The 24715-nt window shown below is 33.4% G+C and overlaps 1 protein-coding gene across 1 annotated transcript in view; it reads right to left on the bottom strand.

The window, feature by feature from the left end:
• Window positions 1-22934, bottom strand: part of LOC145265771 (uncharacterized) — a 28634-nt gene extending 5700 nt beyond the window's left edge. The window contains exons 1-4 of the mRNA XM_080121817.1: window positions 22748-22934; window positions 18536-18649; window positions 10339-10423; window positions 2627-2803 (exon numbers count right to left, since the gene is read on the bottom strand). Of these exons, the coding sequence (XP_079977943.1) occupies window positions 2627-2803; window positions 10339-10423; window positions 18536-18649; window positions 22748-22873 (502 nt within the window). The 5' untranslated portion in view covers window positions 22874-22934. The remainder of the gene's footprint in view (window positions 1-2626; window positions 2804-10338; window positions 10424-18535; window positions 18650-22747) is intronic.
• Window positions 22935-24715: the final 1781 nt, after the last annotated feature.

The following is a 24715-nucleotide window of genomic DNA, read 5'->3' as shown; positions in this document are numbered from 1 at the left end:
ATTTTATATACCGTTATCAAAAATCATTGGATCGATAATCAAATTTGGAGAAAAAAAAAAGCAGAAATCGAAATTCCGTCAAAATTTAAACCGTGAAGTGCATTCATTTTTCTTTTTCTCCAAGTCAAAATCTTTTCTTTCTTTCTTCACGTTCATAGCGTCAGGCATAATTTCCAAGAAAGAGTTCCAGTTTATGGAAAAGTCAGGCGGATGGATTTAAATGTTGGGCGTCTGGCACCGCTCTCGGCTACGTGTAGTGAATCTTGGCGATAGTAACATTTTTGAAAAATGCTAAGAACAGCGCTAACAATGAATATTCACGTAGTGAAATTGGCATGTGAAAAGGATGAATAAAAACGTAAATGTTATGAATGGGTCACCAGTTGGCAAGAGCAAACTAAAAAACGGAAATTTAATGTAAAATATACTTTGAAAGACCAAAGTTTGTTGAGAAGTTTTAAAGTTCTTCAATAAAAAGTAGAGAAATGCGTCAGAAAGTTTGTTTCAAAGTTTTGTGTGTATGTGTGTATATGTATATGTGTGTATGTGTATGTGTGTATATGTGTGTATATATGTGTGTATGGGTGTATATGTGTGTATGTGTATGTGTGTGCATGTGTATGTGTGTATGTGTGTATATATGTGTGTGTATGGGTGTATATGTGTGTATGTGTATGTGTGTATATGTGTGTATATATGTGTGTGTATGGGTGTATATGTGTGTATGTGTGTATATGTGTGTATATATATATGTATGTGTGTCTATGCGTGTGTATATGTGTATATATATATGTGTGTGTCTGTGGGTATGAGTGTATGTGTGTATGTATGTATGTGTGTATATATGTGTATATATGCGTGTGTGTATGTGTTTCTATGTGTGTATGTATATGTGTATATATATATGTGTGTGTGTCTGTGTGTATAAGTGTATGTGTGCATGTGTGTATGTGTGTGTGTGTATGTGTGCGTGTGAATTTATCTTCTTGGTGGCTGTGTTCACTGGCGTTATAGCAGCAGGCTTAAAAGGAATTTCAGTGTGGGGCATTCCAGTCTTGGATGCAGAAAGTCGAGGCAACTTCTGGTTTCAGTTCACCAAGTCACTATTTTATAGTTTTTAAGTTGTCATCGGTTTGTTTATCTGACACAGGATTATTACTTTTGGTCTTTGACCCGATTTTACTGGTCCAAAATTCTTTGAGTTAATAATAAGAGTAGAAAATAGATGTTGTATTTGCTTACGACAACCTCGTAAATCCCACTTCTCTTTTTTTTTGTGTCATTTGATCCTCACATTCTATGGACAATGTTTCTGACAAAGGAGGAAGACTTGCTGTTTTCTGGGTCGGAATCCATTCATCTCGCACTTATCGTTGGTCGGTTCTCGACCTTGAAGTTGCATTTCTTTTATTTAGCTTCTTACACCAACTGACTTCATGCTGTGTCTGGGGCGATTTTCATTTTTTTTTTTTTAAATACGTTTGTAATAGTTATACCACAAATAGCCTTATCACAAAAAGGTGTTCTTTCTGCCACTCGCACATGCAGAGAAGAAGCAAAAACAGGAAACGCAAACAGCGAAATTGTTTTATGCAAAAAGACGTGAACAACGTGATAAGCCCACATGACTGGGCGAGATTTGGGGTGGATAAAAGAACCCGGCTTAAGATTCACTAATCGATTAATTAAATAAATATGGACATAAATAAATCGTTTTTAATTTTTCTAACTTAGCCTTACGATCATCGATGCAGAGTCTCTAGGCAATATTTACTTAGACTCTGTACATTTTCAGTCGTATTTAACCTCTTTCGCTTCCAAAGTCCGCCTGACAAGAAAATCTATGTAACTTAAACAGGTGACGTCATTTTTATGTAATATCATTCAACACCTGCATTACTAGCACATTTTGTCTAAGAATGTAACCCGTGAGCTCTCCCAGCTCTCGGCTTCAATCATGCCAGCTGCACTGGGTCTATTTCCGTTTGCTTCCAGACTGACATGACATGCACTCATGTAACGCTCGTCGAAGTTCATACTAGTTAACATAATCGCTACTTATTGTTATAGCGTCCTAATATTTTAAGGTCCTGGATATGACCTTAAACTATATCTTAAACTATAAACTAATCTTGCGAGCTCTAGGGAGTGTAGAGCCACCCTTTAATTGCTATTGCTCCCAGTTCCACTCTGACCCAGAGTGGTAGTACCTGTTAGGGTTTCCAACTATGGGTTAAATAGAATATATATATATATATATATATATATATATATATATATATATATATATATATTCTATTTAAAAAATTTTTTTCAAAACAACTGGATTCGGCATTAAATAACCTGAAAATAGTTGATATACCGTAAAACAAAAACAACCAACCAATATTTTAACAGTTACATATTGGTTCCGCTGAATCTTTGTTCAAGGCGTTGTATACTGGGTGACCTGGGCATACACCTTTGAACTACGCCTCAAGCACGCTATATGGAACTGGGTCTATTTTCGTTTGCCGCCAGGTCATCCTGACATGTACTTATGTAACCTTCGCCCAAATTTCACTAGTTAACATAATATCCAGTTACTGGCGTAGGATCCTAATGTATAACAATGGGATGCACATACTTTTATATTTGTTGTTTTCGATTTCACCAGTTTGCGTGGATATGTGCACGGGTATGCAATGTTTCTTCGTGACGGTCATCTGCAGCAGGGTATTCTTTGCCGGGATAGTTATTTGTTGCAGCTCTAGATCTTCATGGGGCCCTCCTATGAATAAACTCTCGCTCACGGTTACATTTTCTGAAAAAAAAAAGAAAGAAAATATGGAACTCCTATTAAATAAAAACAAAGTATTAATATTTTACGAGGTACGTTCAATAAATTCCCATACTTTTTTGTACAAGCATTTAAAATTGTCGCAGACTTTTGAAAATTCATTATGTTTTTGCTAGACATCTTATGAGACGACTGATCAATTTTTATGCTTTCAGATTCAAATGAACAGCCTCAGAAGAAATTGGAATACGCCCTACTAAAGCCTGGTTGTCACCACTGGTGATTTTCAAAAATGCAATCTGGACGTAAGGACATTTTAGGAGAATGATATGCGATAAAATTTTGTTTTAAATTTAGAAAAAAATGTCACAGAAATGTATAGAATGCTTCAGACTGCATTTGGACCATCTTGCATGAATCGAGCATCAGTTTTTGAGTGGCATAAGAGATTAAAGGAAGACAGAGAGTCTGTGAGGCGTGATGAGAGGTGTGAAAGGATTAAGGAAGTCGGAACACCAGAGTTGATTGGACAAATAATTTCATGGATAAAAACTGTCGTGTGTCTATAGAGACAATAAATGCACAGTTTGATGTGAGTTTGGGAATTGTACACACAATTATTTGCGAGAAACTGAAGATGTGGAAGATTTGTGCAAAGTTTACTCCAATGGTGCAGTCCACAACTCCATCCTTGCCACAGACTATTTGACCAAAATGGACATCAAGATAGTTCCTCACCCTCCCTATTGTCCAGACCTTGCTCCCTGTGACTTTTGGTTATTCCCTTAGCTCTGGGAAAACCTTAGAGGCTGTCATTATAAGACAATTGAGAAGATGAAACAGACTGTGGGGAGTGTCATTGACACGCCCTCACAAAAGAACTTACGTGCGGCCTTCCAGAACTTGATGGAACGGTACAACAAGTGCATCGCAGCCGGAGGAGATTACTTCGAAGGGGACTAGAGTTTCATGTGTGTACTATCAATAAAAGTGCCTATACGAAAAAAAGTCTGGAAGCACCTCGTATTTATCTCATCTCCAGAGTTAGAGTTAGGGTTAGTGTTCCGATTTACTTGCCTCCCCACGAGGGCAGAGTTGGATACAAGGTCGGTTTTTAATGTGAGGAAAATCCAGCTCCCCAAAAAGAGGCATCCTGAATAAGAACAAAAGTAAAACGTGCCTCAATCTAGCAGGAGTTCTCCTGCACTGATCGAAGTCAGAAAAGGTAAAGTGTAGCATCGGAACATATACTACACTTTGTTCCTAGCCAAAAGGCCAAGAAGAAAACTGGTTAGTTAAGGTTAGTGTTAGACTCGATGCTATGTGTAGATTTGAAAAGCACTAGGATTAGTAAGCTATGGCGTACAAATAAATGACTGGCATTCCTCTGTATGTGCGCCTCATTGATTAGCAATAAGGTAACCACTTCTCAAAGAGAAGGTAAAACCAGGAATGATAGACCTCCTGAAAAAAAACAACAACAGTACAACAGAGCGGGACAAGCAGAAAACACATCGTCACATCCTTTGCCGAACATACCTTCAATGACGTACCTCGACTGTTGCAGAGGTATCTACAAAACTTGTGCCAGTATGTAAGTATATTTTATAAGCCGTCGGGTTAGGGTTAGGGTTATACCAGTACATTATAATAAATATCACGTTAGCATATTAGCACAAATAGTATATTACTACATTTTTATAATTAATATATTAATATATTATTATAATTAGTATATTAAAATAAACGGTATGTTAGTATGATATTACAAATAATATATTAGTAAATTACTATAAAGAGTACATTATTATTATTATTTAATTATTTAAATTCGTATATATTATCATAAACAGTGTATTAGTAAATTATAATTAGTATAATGTAATAAAGCGTATAGTTGTATATTATTTTAATTAGTATATTATAAACGATATATGATTACACGTATTATAGTTGCATATTAGTATAATTAGTATACTATTACTAATAGTATATTAGTGTATTGTTATAATTAGTATATTAATATTATTATAAATATTATATTAGCAAAAATAGTTAAGTAGTATATACTTATGAAGAGCATATTATTATAAATAACATATTAGTATATTTTTATTAGTGGTATATTATTACAATGAATATGTTAGTATAATTATCATATTATTGTAGATAGTATATTAAAATATTATTATAACTAGTATATTCGGATAATAGTATAAATATTTTATTTGCATACTATTAGAAATCGTATATTGTGTATTGGGGTGGAGAGGGCTCCCGTAAGCCGTGGTGAAGGCAACCTTTCTAGGAGAAGCAAATCTCTGATTTAAAAAAACCATAAAGCGAAAGACCATTACCCGCATTAAGCTGGTCTGCAGTTTAATTTGTTGCTGGCTATCTTGCTCTTGCTTGTTGCTGGATCTCAACATTTTGAACCGAGAGAGAGACTTAGCTGTCGTACAAAGCTAAGACTCTGTAACATCATGTGTATATAGATACTCCCTCAGGCATTTGTCTATAAAAATGGTCCTGTGGCGATGGAAAAGTTGTGACTGTGGAGGCTTGAAATGCTGGAAGCAAGTAATAATTGATCTCAATGACCGTCTTCAGTGTCATGCCTGCTTGAGCGTGTGAATTCACCGGTAGGACTAAAAAAAACCCAAAAAAAACGTCATTTTTGGGCTCATGGACTTTAAGTGTCTGAGGGAGTGGCACTCGTCTGACAAGACGTTGCAATCATCATGTATGCAGCTAAACTAGCAGGAAAGACAACAATTTAGCTGTCGTACAAAGCTAAGACTCTGTAACATCATCTTTGTATAGATACTCCCTCAGGCATTTGGGCTCATGGATTTTAAATGTCTGAGGGAGGGCACTCGTCTGACAAGACGCTGAAATCATCATGTATGTATGCATGTTAGCTTTTTGTGGATGTCCGCGAAAGTTTTTTTTCCAAGAAGCGATCGGTCGGCTTACTCCTGTAAACTTTTTATATCACGTCTAAATGATAATATCTCAGAGTTACGAACAGGGGTCGCGTGTGTATTTAATTTGCCCGACTTTTGCCAGCTCGCCACTTCGAAAAGTGAATGATCTGGCTTGCAGCGCAAAACTAGGTCAGAAACCACGCCACTTCCTCGCACCAGTTTATTTCGCTTCATAAACATTCACTTAACGCCCTTCTCAGTTCCTTTCCCTCGTGGTCGAGACGGTTAGGTGTCTGGCTTTTTTCCCTTTCATTTCCACCTTCACGTCAAGGCTTCGGGGTTCAATCCTACCTTCCTACTAAATTTTTTTTATCGAACAATTGGCAAAAGTCATTTATTCCTTCACCTTCATCTGGCCAGTTTTTTACACGGAGGGGTCGCTTGTTTCGCTGATATTTTCGCAAGGCATCATCTCCTTTTGATTGACTAGTTTTTATTTCAACCTTCGCGACTTCCGGTTTTGCTACGGAGACATCGGCTAAGAGAATACGTTTTTATTTTAACTTCTTTTTCTCCTTTGCGTTAGGAGTTCGAGCCTGCTGCTACCACTTTTTTATCCCCCCCCCCCGGATTCCTTACTACGCAACCTACACATATCCGGGCAACGCCGGGTACGCCCGCTAGTATATTATAAATAGTACATTAGTATATTAATCTAAATTATATATTATTATGTCATCATAAATAGTATTATTTTGTAATGAATTGTATATTATTATGTTATTATAAATTACTATATAATATATATTGTTACCAATAGCATGTTAATATATTATAACTAGTATATTAGTATATTATTATATATATTTTATTAATAAATAAAGGGATATGATAAAATTTAATGAGAAAAACGGTAAAATCCAGAACAGGATAAATCCGAAATGAATCCATTAAAAATCCATTGGTATTCCATGAGAAAAAAGAATTATAAATGTCCAGGATAAATTACAGCTTCAAGGAAAAAACATCATATCATAAAGAAGTGAAGTTCAAGTTTTTTAAGATAAAACGTTTTTTTAAGTAACAAATAAGGAAGTGCTAAAATTTAAATTAAACCAGGAAGTGTTAAGAAAAAGAAAGGGAAAATGGAAAAGAGAGAGAACAGAGAAGAGGAAGAAAGAATAGTAAGAAGTTGAAAAAACACTGGCATTCAGATTTGTTAGCTGCCATGGCTTTTGTGTGCTACGACATTGTGTAGCTGTGGAAATAATTATATCATCTCTCGCATTTTTTAAATTTTTCATATATATATATATATATATATATATATATGTAGAGAGAGAGAGAGAAGGGGAGAGAAAGAGAAAGAGCGGCACAAAACTTATAGATTGTAAAACCCGAGAGGCCCCTTTTATCAAAAGACTCATCAGGAGTTAATCGTTGATTTATAAAAAAAATAAATAAATAAAATATCTCGCAAGAGCAGACTTAATGGGGTGTACGTGTAGATTTTTTTTTTATCGAATGGAGAGAAGAAAAAAAGGAAGGACGAGTGGGAATACGAATAAAATAAAATATTCACAAAATATTATTAATTATGTAAAATATCTGTACAATTGGGGAGAACGGGGAGAGTTAAAATATATCCGCAAATATGTTTAATGACCTAACAAATTCTTTCTGTCGACAGAGAGAAGGTGTGCGTAAGAGAATGGAGATCGACTCCAAAATCCTCAAGTGATTTTAAGAATCAGCCCGATGCAAAATTCTAAAACACTCCATTTTATACACATTGGCACACGTTGGAGTTTCATGGAGGTGTTTGTCATATATATTGTTGTGGTAGCACCCACTCATTTACATATGTGGATAATATTACACATAAATAGCAAGACTCGATTAGTCTGAGTGTGTGTTAACCAGAAACCACCGAAGGCTGAGCCGAGAGCAGATTTGTTCTCCAGCCAAGACTCTCTTACTTGACAACCATTAGGTAAATATACTGTAAATATACTTTTCCTAATACACTTCTTATTGATCTACGTTTGTTTGAGTCTTCATTTGTATTGCCTTATACGTTATTTGGTTCAACCTGCAAACATAACAGTTGGCGACGAAGATGAACGTCAAACATAACATGTGTGTGTGTGTGTGTGTGTGTGTGTGTGTGTGTGTGTGTGTGTGTGTGTGCCAATGTGTATAAAATGGAGTGTTTTAGAATTTTTCACTGGTTGATTCTGAAAATGCTCACAAATTATAGTCCGTTGTGTTCAAATGGCAATATGCGCTGTCGAGTATATATATATATATATATATATATATATATATATATATATATACTCAGCAACACATATTGCCACTTGATATATATATATATATATATATATATATATATATTCAACAACGCATATTGCCAGTTGAACACAACGGACTATAATTTGTGAGCATTTTACGCAGATTACTGTAGGGAGTTGAGCAGTGCAATGTTTGTTCACTTTACATTTAATCTTCTGTCTGTCAGTACAGCCAGGGAAGCAGGAAATAGAGAGGGAATGCTAAAGTCCAGCAATCCGAAGAAGGAACTATTAAAGTAGAAGGCACTTATGGTGTTCAACAGTGAAGGGGTGTGATTTTTCTGCTTGTCGAGTATTTGCGTCAATGGAGGCACGAAATGTATGTCTCTCAGAGAACATTCCATTAACGTAGTTGAAAAAACAGGCACAGGAGGCAACTTGTGGCGATGGGACAGAGGTTTAAGACTAGCTGATAGTGAGGGACTAATTAGATATGAGACTTTTGTTTGGACATTGCCTAAGAGTGAGAGACTAGAGACAGATGGTCTGTTATTTTCTAACACGATAGAGGGAGCCCACCTACTTTGCAGCAGCTTAACAATACCCTCAACGTATTTGTTCCAATTCATGTTGGTTGTGAATGTTAAGGCGAGGAGTTTGAAAGACATTCTCTCAGGCAAGCTGTTATTTGTCATTGCAGTCGATGGTTGAGAAGATTTTTCTAGTTGCTAAAGGAAAGGAGTTTAGTCTTAGTAGCATTAAATCTTATCATCTGCTTTCGACCTCATTCCACTTCCGACTGACTGAGGTCGTTTTCTAGTGTTCTCATCATTGCCTCATGTTTTTTATAAATCATAATGTCATCGGCAAGTATTCTTGTGTAAGACAATATTTTAACAGGGAAGTCATTTAAGAATACCAGGATTAATAAAGGTCGATAGATCATACCTGCATTTGCTGCGCTTGGTCGTCCAATGTGCTTTTCAGTATATATAATTTCTAAAAATTGACTTTTGTCACTGTCTCGATATATACACTTGGCAGCAAAATAACAACACACATTTGGGGTATAAAATATTTTGTTTATTTCAATGACATTTTCGATTTCAATATGAGATTGTGACATCACTGAAGGCGCGTGGCATGGGTGTGGATGTTTGGCAGTGAAGAAAATGTGTCAGTTTGTTCTCTCTCTCTCTCTCTCTCTCTCTCTCTCTCTCTCTCTCTCTCTCTTTCTGTAATTCGCTTTCTGTTATCATTTTATATAATCATTTTTTTCATTCTGGAATGTTTAATATTTCCCATTGTCCATTGTTCTACTTTTTTACCGATATTTTTCATCACAGCCTTTTTCATCTCCTCAATTGTTTCATAACAACAGCCTCTAAAGTTTTCCTTGAGCTTAGGGAATAACAAAAAGTTACAAGGAGCAATGTCTGGACTATAGGGAGGATGAGGAACTGTCTTGATACCCATCTTGGTCAAATAGTATGTGACAAGGATGAGGCATTCTTGGGACAAACTTTGAACAAATTTTTCGCATCTCCAAATCTTTGCGAATAATTGTGTTTACAGTTCCCACACTGACATCAAACTTTGCACTTATTGTCTCTATAAACTCACGACGGTCCTTATCCATGAAATTCTTTATTTGGCCAATCAACTCTATTGTACTTACTTCCTTACTCCTCCCGCACCTCTCATCAACCCTTACATACTCCCTTCTTTCCTAGAATCCCTTATGCCACTCAAAAACTGATATTCGATTCATACAACATTATTCAGAAACAGTCTAATGCATACGTTTCTGTGGCATTTTTTTATAAATTTAATAACGAATTTTATTGTATATCATTCTTCTAAACTGTCCTCACGACCATATTGCATTTTTTAAATTCACCAGCTGTGACAATAAGGCTTTAGTAGGGTGTATTCCAATTCTTACTGTAGCTGCTCATTTGAACCTGAAACCATAAAAATTGGTCAGTCATCTCATAGGATGTATAGCATAACATATTTAATTTTCAAGAGTCTACGACAATTTGAAACGACTGTACAAAAAAAAAGTCTGGAAACTTATTGGAGGCACCTCATATTTACCAAAATTACTGGAATCGACATTAATTAATCTGGAAAAGGGTTGTTATGACGTAAAACCAAACACCCAAACCAAACACCATAAATAAATATTTGAAGACATAAAGAATTCGAACTTAAAAAGTGTTGATATGTCGTAAAAATCCAAACAATCAAACTTTAAACCCCAACGATCTCGACAATCGATTAACCACAACAATGGGGGAGGGGGGAATAGTGTTTTAGAAATTTGAATACATACTTGGGAAACAGTTAGGCTTATCTGCATTGATACTTGGCGCAACCGCCTTGATACAGGTGTCTCCAACTAGAGTGAAAACCTCTCCCTGATAAAGAAAAAGGAACAGATTCATTTTGATGTGACACAAGATCAACAACGGTATAGAGAGGGGGAAGAGGTGTCGGGTTCTATTTTCTCCAATTGTTCAAATCATATCCGATTCACTGTATGGACTTAAATTAATTAAAAACAAAACAAACAAAAAAGCGGGCGTAAAACTTTTTTAAAACAATGGGATAAACAAAAATGTAAAGAAAAGGAGAAAAAAAACAAAAAAATCACAGGGAAAAGCGAAAAAATCCAATGGTGCGTTTCACCCAGTCCATTCCCCTTTTTTTTTTTATTCAACTACGAAAATAAACCTTCGATGAGCTTAAATCCAATGGTTCGTTTCACCTAGTAGAAAACATAGACGGAAAGGGCACGTGAAAATGCCATTCCATTTTTTTTGTAAGCAACTACGAATCCAAATCGGTGTTTCTTCTTGCTGTCCCCTGTGAACGGATCGGCAACGGTGTAAGTGGAAATGGGGGTAGGAGGAATTTATTAGAGAGAAAAGATTTTACAGCTTCCGTTGATTCTAACGGATTCTGGCTGTGAACTCTCACCAGAAAAAATATAGGAATCCACGATTATCGAGGAAGTGTAGCGGTAATAGGCCTATAATACACCTCAGATAATGGGCTGCAGTTTGTGCATATTAAATTTGCATGAAATATCTTGCTTTTCAATCCTACTATTAAGGACAAAATCAGATGGGAAAAATGAATTCATTTTTTATATATATATATATATATATATGGTTTACAGAAAGTTTTTAGATGAGATAAGTCATTGGTACCGTCGGTTTCTAAAATGGGTATCTAAAACCGTCTTAATTATTGGGTTTGAAACTGACGATATCAATGACTTGTCTCATCTAAAAACTTTCTGTAAACAAAATATAAATACGCTCTTATTTTCAGATTTTCCTTATAATTGAGCACTCTGCTGGATTTCTTTTTCCAAAAAAGACTATGTATATATATCATCAGGAATTTGTTTATATTGGACTTGAAGACATCCAGGTTGTAGTCAGGTGGGAAACAGCCAAACGGAAGAGAGTTCCACAGGTGTGCACTTCTAAGAAAGAAGCTTTGTTCATGGAATCTATGTTTTGATTTTGGCACAGATAAAAAGTGGGGAAAATTATTAACAGTAGTTTCAGCTAGACGGGTGTTTTTCGTGAAATATTCGTGAGTGGGGACCAGAGATTGGAGCTCAGATGAGCACTTGCCATGGAAATAACAAAAAAAAACAAAGACAGGCTCGCAACGTCTCTCCTGTGGGAGAGACGTTGCAGGGAAGAGAAAAAAGCATCCCACACTAGGCTACGAAGTCTATTGCTTAATCTTGATTCCTTGAGAGATGAAAAACAAGTGGAGATTTCCCTCTTTCAGAAATAGCTGCTCAAACCATCACTGATGGTGGATGCTGCGTTGGGTAAACCTTTTCTGCATTATCAGGTACTTGAGCCTCACGACTTCCTATAAAGACTCAACCATTTTGACGTTTGTGAGATTGTTTTCACCCGTTAAGATGAGGAAAGAACAGATGTATATAAATCTAAGATAATGGCAGAATCGTTAGAAAATAACTTCCAGACCGTCGTGGAATGGGGCCGCAAATGGATATTAACATTTAATGCGAGTAAGACTAAGCTGTTCTCCTTTAACAATTACATGACGCCTCTCCAACCACCGATACCCATGACAAATAGCACCCTACCTGAGAATTCTATCTTCAAACTCTTCGGCCTAACATTTGCAGGCAATATGAACTGGAACAAATACATAGAGGACATTGCAAAGGCTGCTGCAAAGAAGGTGGGTTCCCTCTATCAAGCTAGAAGACTACTCACAGCTGAGAGTATCTTGTACCTCTACAAGGCCACCATTCGCCCAAGCATGGAGTATTTTTGCCACGTATGGGCTGGTGCATTTACCACTAGTCTCTCCCTCTTAAATAAAGTCCAAAAAGGAGTTGTCAATTTAATCAGTCCCACTTTATCAACCAAGCTCCAGCCCCTGTCCCATCGCCACAATGTTGCATAACTGTGTCTGTTTTACAAATATTTTAATGGAATGTGTTCTGATGAACTCGTTTCACTTGTATCCCCTCGACGTACATATCCCCAACAAACCCGCTTAGCAATAAGATCTCACCCCTTCACTGTTGTTGTCCCTAAATGCCAGAAAGCTTTCTATTCTAATAGTTTCTTCCCTCGAACAGCTAGACTTTGGAATTCCCTTTCTGCTGCCTGCTTCCATGGCTGTACTGATATGCAGAAGTTTAAATGTAACATAAACAAATATCTTGTTAATCGACATGGCCCCAAATAGTAGCCCCTTACTTCCAAGTGGCGATTTGCTTTGTAAGGGGTGAACATGAGTAAAAAAATAAATAAATGATAAAAAAATTTAAAAAAAAGGAGCTGTTGTTGATCGTGCCTGATGCGGTTTAACAAGAGTCGATTCTGATGAGTCGCTTTTGGAGCTTATAGGGTGACATCTGTGGGTCACTTCGACATTTACTTTGAATAGTCTTTGGTGAGGTTTGTGCTTTGTTAACTATTTATCTCATAGAACTTTTCGGATTTCGCCTGATTTTTTTTTTCCTAACATTTTTTAATGAGTTTACTTGTTCTTTAGCTGTGGATCTTTGTCTATCTTTGATTGACGAAATTCCCAGGTAACGATCAATCATCCTTTTTATGAACATTTTGTTGATTTTGAGGTTTTTCCCCAACTTAGATATTTCTGGTGGACGCACGCCCTTCTACTACTGCTCTATGATGAATCTTCTCTTCAATTCAACATTGTTAAAAATTGGTATCTTTTGTTTCTGAAATAAGTGGAAATTGTGACGCTGAAAACGTACACAGTAAAACAATACGTTGTAAAATGCTCTTATGGTTGCCAACGGGTTAATGTAGATTTATTTGTAACAAAATTGCGTTAAAATAACTTAAACGTAATACGGAAATAAACGATGTAAAAAGAAAATGCAAAAAGTATTAACAGTTTTTTTTATTTGGATAATGTAAACTCGAAAAAAAAACAATTGGGACGCTGAAAACGTACACAGTAAAACAATACGTTGTCAACGGGTTAAAGTTGATTTATTTGCAAGACAATTGTGACAGCATAGTTTAATACAGGATAGTTGGAAAACATCCCCACCCTTCCCATGTTAAATAATAATTCCTAAATAATAGCGTTAATATTTTAGTGCGCAAGTCAAATTCTGCAAAAGTAGCGATTTATGTTTATTTGTTTACGGTGTTATGAGTTTATGTTTATGTACGCATACGCAACCGGAAGTCGTAAACCGGATGTTGGGTTACAATACCCGTTACAAGGTCATTTGAGTTTTATAATTATATAGATTTAATATAAAATATAATTTTTTTACCATATATGGTATCACATACATTGCTATGGTATAATTATGGTATTTTTTTGGTTTACCGACCCCTCGGCATTCACCTTTGAATTATCGACATTTAGAAGTTTTTTTTGGGGGGGGGCGGTGAGAACAAATATTGCATTTATTTCTTGTGCAAACGAGTAATTATTCATATTTGAAGACATTCAGTATCCAATAAAATCACTACAGTTTGGCAAGCAAGATGACCGCCCGTGCATTTACTAAAAAAAACACCAAAAAAGAGCCAAACGAGCCAAAAAAAATGACCCCAGGCCTTCTTTCACTTTCTCATGATTGGACAAATAATTATTTTTATGATAAAAAAAACATTTATTTTCTTTTTTTAACACAAACCGATTTTTTTCTTTTGACCACCAAATCTGATAATCAAACCCGTCGCAAATTTACCGTTTGCATGGTATGAACTCCTGGACCATGGGACTTTTTGAAGAAATGTTAGTTTCAATAAAGTGGGGGATCACTTTTCTGTGATAATTTAACCTAACATGAGCACCCACACGTTGACCCCCCCCCAAAAAAAAATTTTGTTTATATTGGGGCGGGGGGGATGTCGGCCGCTGTCGGGGGATGTTGGGGCGTTGTTGTAATTGTACTATCTAGAAATGTTTCCTGTGAAGGTGTGTTTTGCAATGAGCATAAATAAAAGACAAACCATTGGCATAGACCTGACATCAGACTGCTTCAGACACGGTATGTTCTATGTCTCCATCAGGACAGGAAGTTCAGAAAAACTCTACATTCTGGCTCCAAATCAAAGAACCAGAAATGTAGTTTACCACAAGGCTCTTCAATGAAAAATTCTACAAAAGGATATGATGAAAAACTGATATGATCTGATTGTGGCAGTTTTCAGTATTCAATGTGTTAGATAAGATTTAAGCATCGATTTGAAATTTACTTCCCTCTTACAACATCCACTTACTGGAAAGGTGCCCACAAATCGTGTACCTAAGTGTGGAGAAAAGTCCCGTGCGATGCGCGGGTATCTTTGCTAGTATATATATATATATATATATATATATATATATATATATATATATATATATATATATATATATATAGTCTAGCGGCACTGATGAGTTGTGAAACAACGAAACAGGTCTGTATGTCGATGACTAAAATATATTTATAAAGCCCCCCTCTTGGGTAGAGCACTATCGTAAATTATCTTACTCGCTACTTAATTTAGCTGAAAAAATGCGAAGCTCGCGGTTTGTTTACAAACACGTTTGAGCCCTTTACGAGTGGCGGACGGATGTTTATTTAAATAGACATTCGGACAGTATAATTTCGGCCCCCGATTCCGTAGTCAGGGGGTAGGACTGCCGACTGTCATCACGACGATTCTAGGTTCGATCCTCGGCTTGGGAGAGGTGTTAGTCTAGCGGCACTGATGAGTTGTGAAACAGCGAAACACGTCTGTATGTCGATGACTAAAATATATTTATATATATATATATATATATATATATATATATATATAGATAGATAGATAGATATACATATATACATGCATATTATATATATATACATACAAATATATATATATATATATATATATATATGTTTAAAGAAAAAATAGAAAAAACCGAATGAAATTATTAAAAAATCAACGTTTCGTCCTTGTCTCAGAGGACATCTTCAGGATAATTGAAATAAAAATGTGATAAAAGAAAAAGTCATAGATCGTGCGAAAAAAGAGACAGTTTTTTAAAATCCAACCCATGTCGGGAAAGGACGAATATGCACTTTAGGGTTGGATTTTAAAAAACTGTCTTTTTTCGCACGATCTATGACTTTTTCTTTTATCACATTTTTATTTCAATTATCCTGAAGATGTCCTCTGAGACAAGGACGAAACGTTGATTTTTTAATAATTTCATTCGGTTTTTTCTATTTTTTCTTTAAACATAACGTCAACCACCGCTGGTACATTTTTTTTATTCCTTATACATATATATATATATATATATATATATATATATATATATATATATATATATATATATATATATATATACGCACTTCTAAATTTCCTTATCCCCGGAGGGTATCTTCAGTTATGTTATTTGACTTGCGTCTTTCAACATCATACCGCTCTCCCTAAGCCAACCCCGTTAGAGCAGATCAGACTCTGGCGCACCCTACCTAGAATCTAAAGTGCAGAGTTTATTTTAATGTACTAGTAAATGTATTAATACTATTAAAAGACAACAGCGCTCATTGTACTGTAGTTATATAATAAGCTCAATAGGTATAGATAACATAGAGCTATTTTAATAGTGAGTAAAACGATTCATAATACCTGCAGACACCTGTGCTTCATGCTTAAGCAATTATCAGGGCAAGAGATGATGGTCAATATTTTAATACCTACAGACATTAGTGTTTCGTGCTTATGTGCAAGAAGTGCAAGAAGTGAGACTATATAAATACGTAAATATGAAGCACCAGTGTCTGTAGATATACAGGATGTCCGTAAAGTTACTATACAGTCCTATTGTTTTATTGTATTATATTTGTATTAATAGTTAATATTTATTTTTTTTTACAGGTTTATTTAATCAAGCATGCCACTTGTAAGACTGTATGGTAACTTTACGGACACCCTGTGTGTGTGTGTGTGTGTGTGTGTGTGTGTGTGTGTGTGTGTGTGTGTGTGTGTGTGTGTGTGTGTGTGTGTGTGTGTGTGTGTGTGGATATATACCTACAGACACAAAGATGTATAGCAATAACATATTGAATTTTCAAGAGGCCCACATTACAGATGAGGAAGGGGAGAACCGAGGACGGCACATATGGGCACCATTTGACTATGGTTAGAAAATGAAATCACACGATCAGCAGTTGTTGCAAATGGTATCCTGAAATCAGCTGCACAGAGAGAGACAAAGAAAGGGATTGGAGCAGAACACGCTCAGAAAGGTGGGAAATCGGAGGGTTTGAAACATTTGGTGCCCCAATGGTCACCATGACTACAAACAGATGATGATGATGATGATGATGACTGTTGTTGATCATCATCCACATAATGAATCAGATGGTTATTGCTGCATTCGCTTCTAGCCAGAATTCTTTCTTTAAAGATATTAAGTTGCCTTCAAAATTCAATATGTTATTGCGTACAGAAGAACGATATGCAATACAATTCTGTTTTAAACTTGGAAAAAAATCCACAGAAACGTATGGAATGCTTCAGATTGCTTTTGGACCATCTTGCATGAATCAAGCATCAGTTTCTGAGTGACATAAGAGATTCAAGGAAGGCAGGGAGTCTGTGATAGATGATGAGAGATGTGGGAAGAGTAAAGAAATCAGAACATCAAAGTTGATTGGCCAAATAAAGAATTTCATGGATAAGGACCGTCGTGTGTCTATAGAGACAATAAGTGCACAGTTTGATGTCAGTGTGGGAACTGTACACACAATTATTTGCACATAACTTAAGATGTGGAAGTCTTGTGCAAATTCTATCCCAAGGGTGCTCAGCGAAAATCAGACTATTTGACCAAGATGGGCATCAAGACAGTTCCTCACCCTCCCTATAGTCCAGACCTTGCTCCCTGTGACTTTTGGTTATTCCCTAAGCTCAAGGAAAATGTTAGAGGCTGTCGTTATGAGAGAATTGAAAAGGTGAAAGAGGCTGTGGCGAGGATCATTGACACGCTGCCACAAGAAGACACCCATGGGTATTTCCCGGAGTTGTTGGAACAGTACAAATGCATTGCAGTCAAAGGAGATTACTTCGAAGGTGACTAGAGTTTGATGTGTGCACTATAAATAAAACTACCGATACGAAGAAAGTTTGGAAACTTATTGAAGACACCTCGTACTTACAGGAAGAACCACGTGAAGGTTGCCAACATCCCTAAGTGAAAATATTTCTGTGAAACAAACTGGATTCGAACTTTGCACACTTAGGTTGTCAGTCCATGTCTTTAGCCGGTATTTATTTGCTTCCCCACGAAAGCAAATGATACACAGGGTTGCTTTTAAAGTGGGGGAGAAACCAGCTCCCCCAAGGGGGCACTCTGGCGAGGTCCAAATAAATAAATAGCAATTGTCTGATATGAAGAGTTGCCCCCACATTGACTAAAACTGATTGCTTTTACTGAAGAACAGATACTACACTTTGAAATATTAAATCCTTTATTCCGGCTAAAATTATAAAGTAAGTTCAAACTGAACAAAAAACTTAGGTACAAGGCCAATTCAATAGGGCCGGGAGGGGGTCGTTGGTCATGCTTGTCACTCCAGAACTAAACAAACGTTTCTCTTAGCTAGTATCTTCTTTCACCATAATACCGCATTCACCCTTTCGTACAGGGGGGGGGCGTCCTACTTAGAACACAATTGTTTAAAACATTTTTTTTTCTACACTTTGATCTTGTCTCCCTGGCCAAGAAGGCATAAACCACTGTCGCTTTCATCATGACGATGATGATGATGATCATAATAATCATCATCATCGTCATGATGAATCTTCAAGGGCAACAAGGGAAAAGCAACAACATATTACACAATAAAGAATGCAAAAAAAATCACTATTGTGCTCTAGTCGGACTTTATATTACACGAGCTTGAAACACTCTCACTGTCTACCCACACTGAGGCACTGTGATACAGCTTTCTCTTATTAGGTTGTATCAAGAATATTGGTTCAACTTACCGAGTGGAGATCCTGATAAACCTTTGATGTGGATGAACTTCCGTCATCCCGCGTGATTTTCGTAAAAGTGGCGGTCTTTTTGAGTGTTGCATCAAAATATTGAACACCTTCGCTCTAAACGAAAAAAAAAAGAAGTGATTTTTTTTTTTTTTAAATGTGTAAATCACGACGTTTGATATCGCCATGCGAAAGGGTCACTTGAATAAAAATTATAAACCTGACAGGCATCTGAGTATAAAAACAACAAACTTGGAACTATCAGAAAAAGGTTTTAATTAATCTAAATCTGATATTAATAAAGAAAAAGTTAAAAGTCTGATGTTTGAAAAGTCATTTTCTGCAAAAGGTTACACAGGTGCAATCAAAGTCAGATGAATCCGGTGAAACAACGATGATCGAATAAAACACCATTGACACGTAACTACAGCGAGAATGCTATCCAAACAGGGCGTTTTTGGGGATCACAAATACTTATATTATAGTGATCAAAGACGATATCAGTTGGTTGAAAATTTGGGCCTGAGAAGCATTAATCCGTCAAATTGCCGTGTGTACATCTTCTTCCTAACACCCAACCATCCATCAAATTCCCATGAGTGTATCTCCCTTCTAATAAACAAACAGTGAAAAAAGGCATGCTTCCAGTTCCAGACTCGTATCAAGGTGGTGATTGAGGCGGAAGGCGGCTACATTGAATAGATATCAGATCTACTACATAATCAATTACCTGAACTGATTTTTTTTTCAATAAAATTTAAAAAAATAAAGCTGTAGGGTGACAATTTTATCATTTTACCTTGTAAAATGTTCTTTTCTTAAAAAAAACTTCAAAATTTCTTTCAAAACACAGTGCTTTCGGAAGGGAATTCCGTGGTAAAACATTTCCGAATTATGTTTGAAGACTCAACTTTCACTATTTTTAATACTCGACATTACTTTTTGTTTTCACTAAATAAACTCTTTCAAATAAGTTGAAACACTAAAAATTTTCAAAGCTAGGTAGAAAACGAAAATTTAGAAAAATTAATTTAATTTTTTTTAAACAATAAACATGTAAAAATATTTTTTTTTTTCAAATATTATGGGACGTGTCTTATCACCTAAAAATATACAAATTTATTTTCTTTTGGAGGTGGGGGACTCGTTTTAAAACTATATCTACCTCAGTATTTTCTTTAATTTTCTATTTTTGAGCAATTATCGAGACTCCTAAGACGTGATCCTCTTACGGCAGACATTTTTTGTTTATAAGTAACACTCGACATTACTTCTTTTTTTTTAACTAAATAAACTCTTTCAAATAAGGTGAAACACTAAAAACTTTTAACGCTATGTAGAAAACTAAAACTTAGAAAAATTAATTTAATTTTTTTAAAACAACAGTAAACAATTAAAAATATTTTTACAAAAATATTATGGGATGTGTATTCTCTTTTAAAAACAATATCTTCTTCAAGAACGGTCATAAAATGTGTTTTTAATCGATATTTATTCAATAAGGGACCAGTTTTCCTACCTAGCAAAAGGGACGAGTTTTCCGGGTACAAGTTTTCCGGAGACAAGGTTTTTTTGTTTGTTTGTTTTTTTTTTTACATGGAAGTCACCACTTATCAAGGCCCAGAAGCGACTCGGGGATAAAGGTTATTGTGAGTACAGTAATCAAGTATCGTAGTAATCGTTAGTATCGGAGATTTGATAAAGTGTCTTACTTAAAGGGGCGGTTCATCAGGAATTTGTTTATGTTGGACTTGAAGACATCCAAGTTGTAGTCAGGTGGGAAACAGGCAAGCGCCAGAGAGTTCCACAGGTGTGAAGTTCTAAGAAAGAAGCTTTGTTCATGGAATCTACGTTTTGATTTAGGCACAGATAAAGAGTGGGGAAAATTAATGACAGTGGTTTAAGCTAGTCTGGTGTTTATCGTGAAAGATTGGTGAGGGGGGACCAGAGACTGGATCTCAGACGAGCACTTGCCATGGAAATTACGATAAAACAAAGATAGGCTCGCAACGTCTCTTCTGTGGGAGAGAGGTTGCTGTCTTTGTTTTATCGTTACTTCTATGGTAGGTGCTCGTCTGAACTCCAATCTCTGGTCCCCCCTCACCAATATTTCACGATAAACACCTGTCTAGCTGAAACCACTGTTAAAAATTTTCCCTACTCTTTATCTGTGCCAAAACCAAAATGTAGATTCCATGAACAAAGCTTCTTTCTTAGAAGTGCACGCCAGTAGAACTCTCTGGCGCTTGCCTGTTTCCCACCTGACTACAACTTGGATGTCTTCAAGTCTAACATAAACAAATTCCTGATGAACTGCCCCCTTAAGTAAAGACACTTTATCAAATCTCCAATACTAACTATTACTACGATACTGTCCCATTGATTACTGTACACGCAATAACCCTTATCCCCGAGTGGCTTCCGGGCCTTGATAAGTGGTGACTACCTTGTAAAAAAAGAAGCCAACTACTCCTGTGCCTTCCTCGAGTGGTTAACAGAGGAATATTTGACTGAATCGTTGTGAAACAACAATTATGAAGATGGGAATAACAGTCCACAAATAAATAAACAAATAAACAAATAAATAAATAAACAAATAAACAAATAAATAAATAAATAAATAAACAAATAAACAAACCAATAAACACACAAATAAAAAATAAACAAATAAATAAACAAATTAATAAATAAACAAATAAACAAATAAACAAATAAATAAATAAACAAATAAACAAGTAAATAAATAAACAAACAAAAAAATAAACAAATAAATAAACAAATAAATAAATAAATACACAAATAAACCAATAAATAAATAAACAAACAAATAAACAAATAAATAAATAAACAAATAAATAAAAAACAAAAAGATAAACAAATAAACAAATAAATAAATAAACAAATAAACAAATAAATAAATAAATGAATAAACAAATAAACAAACCAATAAACACACAAATAAAAAATAAACAAATAAATAAACAAATTAATAAATAAATAAATAAACAAATAAACAAATAAACAAATAAACAAATAAATAAATAAACAAATAAACAAATAAATAAATAAACAAACAAAAAAATAAACAAATAAATAAACAAATAAATAAATAAATACACAAATAAACCAATAAATAAATAAACAAACAAATAAACAAATAAATAAAAAAACAAAAAGATAAACAAATAAAAAAAATAAATAAATAAATAACCAAATAAACAAATAAATACACAAATAAATAAACAAATAAACAAATAAATAAAAAATAAATAAACAAATAAATAAATAAATAAATAAATAAACAAATGAATAAATAAATAAAAAATAAATAATATACAAATAAATAAATAAACATACAAATAAATAAATAAATATACAAATAAATATACAAATAAATAAATAAACAAATAAACAAATAAATAAATATACAAATATACAAATAAATAAATATACAAATAAATAAATAAACAAACAAATAAATAAACAAACAAATAAATAAATAAAAAATAAATAAATAAACAAATAAATAAACAAATAAATAAATAAACAAATAAATAAATAAAAAATAAATTTTAAAAAACAAATAAATAAACAAACAAATAAACAAATAAATAAATAAACAAACAAATAAACAAATAAATAAATAAACAAACAAATAAACAAATAAATAAATAAACAAACAAATAAACAAACAAATAAACAAACAAATAAACAAACAAATAAATAAATAAAAAATAAATAAACAAATAAATAAACAAATAAATAAATAAACAAATAAATAAATAAAAAATAAATTTTAAAAAACAAATAAATAAACAAATAAACAAATAAATAAATAAACAAACAAATAAACAAACAAATAAACAAACAAATAAATAAATAAATAAAAAATAAATTTTAAAAAACAAACAAATAAACAAACAAATAAATAAACAAACAAATAAATAAATAAAAAAATAAATAAATAAACAAATAAATAAACAAATAAATAAATAAACAAATAAATAAATAAAAATAAATTTTAAAAAACAAATAAATAAACAAACAAATAAACAAATAAATTAATAAACAAATAAATAAATAAACAAATAAATAAACAAACAAATAAATATACAAATAAATAAATAAATATACAAATAAACAAACAAACAAATAAACAAATTACTCATCTCAAAGGATTCCAATAATAAAATGATATAAATGGAGTAATCTTACCCTGTATATACTTCCGCTGATATAGGAAGTGGACCGGAGCCAGGTGGTGTACTTCTCGGGTATGCAACAAACGGCTGAGGTGGACGCCACAAGTGTAAGAGACATTAACATCCCAAGTAGAGACATGGCGGATTGGGTTTTTGGTTTAGTTGTCGTTTGAACGTAAAAAAAGAAGAGCTTAAAGCAGCGCTGGGACTTCACCTTAAATACTTCGATTAGTATCCCTGTGAAGACAACAGTTGCTTATCTGGTGGAGTTGTTGATTTGGGCCATTCATCTTCAACTGTTTATTTTTTGGATCGTGTGAGATGACAGAAACCGCACTTGACGAAATTTGCTTCCGATCGCGTCAATTATGCACTAAATTTTGAAATGAAACAAATATGTAGAATTTCGTCAAATGGGGTTTCAGAAAGATAACTGGGTTTTTTTTCCTTATTATAGACTAGCATGGGTACGCGGCATTGCCCGGGTGTGCAGAGGTGGTATATTAAGGCTATTAATCAACCAACCCCCTAAAAAAAAGCAACTAAAATAATAGCGAGTATCCGTGCAAGTGAAAAAAAAATAGCCGCAGTAGCCAGGCTCGAACTTGTAACGTGAAAAAGGAAAAGGAAGTAAAAAATAAAAGGAAAACGCGTTAGTTGTGACATCACGAGCCTTCGAAATAAGGATTTTAAACGTACGTTCAGACATATAGTAACATACACACATACTAACATACATTTTATATAATGGATTAACAGATCAACTTGGGGTTGCACAGAAACATGGATTAAAAAGTAAGGTTAATTCTGGCGCCACGAGAATTTCTATTCAAAGAAAAGACGACTTTTAATGTATATTTGAAAAATGTACTTTTTTATTATATTAAAAGATTCTAGGGAAAAAGTCTCAAAATCAAGACTAAAAAATATATTTTGATTATAATATATTTTATTAAAAGATAAAACATTTCTAAAAATATATTTTGATAACATCGTATTTTATTAAAAAATAAAACACTTCTAAAAATATATTCTGATTATAACATATTTTATTAAAAAATAACACATTTCTAAAAAATATATTTCGATTATAGCATATTTTATTAAAAAATAAAACATATTTTGATTAAAACATATTTTATTAAAAATAAAACATTTCTAAACATATATTTTGATAACATCGTATTTTATTAAAAAATAAAACATTTATAAATATATATTTTGATTAAAACATGTTTTATTTAAAATAAAACATTTCTAAAAGTATATTTTGACAACATCGTATTTTATTAAAAAATAAAACACTTCTAAAAATATATTCTGATTATGACATATTTTATTAAAAAATAACACATTTCTAAAAGTATATTTACATTATAGCATATTTTATTAAAAATAAAACATTTCTAAATATATATTTTTGATTAAAACATATTTTATAAAAAAATAAAACATTTCTAAAAATATATTCTGATTATGACATATTTTATTAAAAAATAACACATTTCTAAAAATATATTTAGATTATAGCATATTTTATTAAAAAATAAAACATTTATAAATATATATTTTGATTAAAACATGTTTTATTTAAAATAAAACATTTCTAAAAGTATATTTTGACAACATCGTATTTTATTAAAAAATAAAACACTTCTAAAAATATATTCTGATTATGACATATTTTATTAAAAAATAACACATTTCTAAAAGTATATTTACATTATAGCATATTTTATTAAAAATAAAACATTTCTAAATATATATTTTTTGATTAAAACATATTTTATAAAAAAATAAAACATTTCTAAAAATATATTCTGATTATGACATATTTTATTAAAAAATAACACATTTCTAAAAATATATTCTGATTATGACATATTTTATTAAAAAAATAACACATTTCTAAAAATATATTCTGATTATGACATATTTTATTAAAAAATAACACATTTCTAAAAATATATTTAGATTATAG

This window comes from Euprymna scolopes, chromosome 40 (genome assembly GCF_053919585.1).
Source record: "Euprymna scolopes isolate OS-2025 chromosome 40, ASM5391958v1, whole genome shotgun sequence".
Lineage (NCBI taxonomy): Eukaryota > Metazoa > Mollusca > Cephalopoda > Sepiida > Sepiolidae > Euprymna > Euprymna scolopes.
The sequence above is the reverse complement of the archived record's forward strand: the minus strand, read 5'-3'. Positions and strand labels throughout refer to the sequence as shown.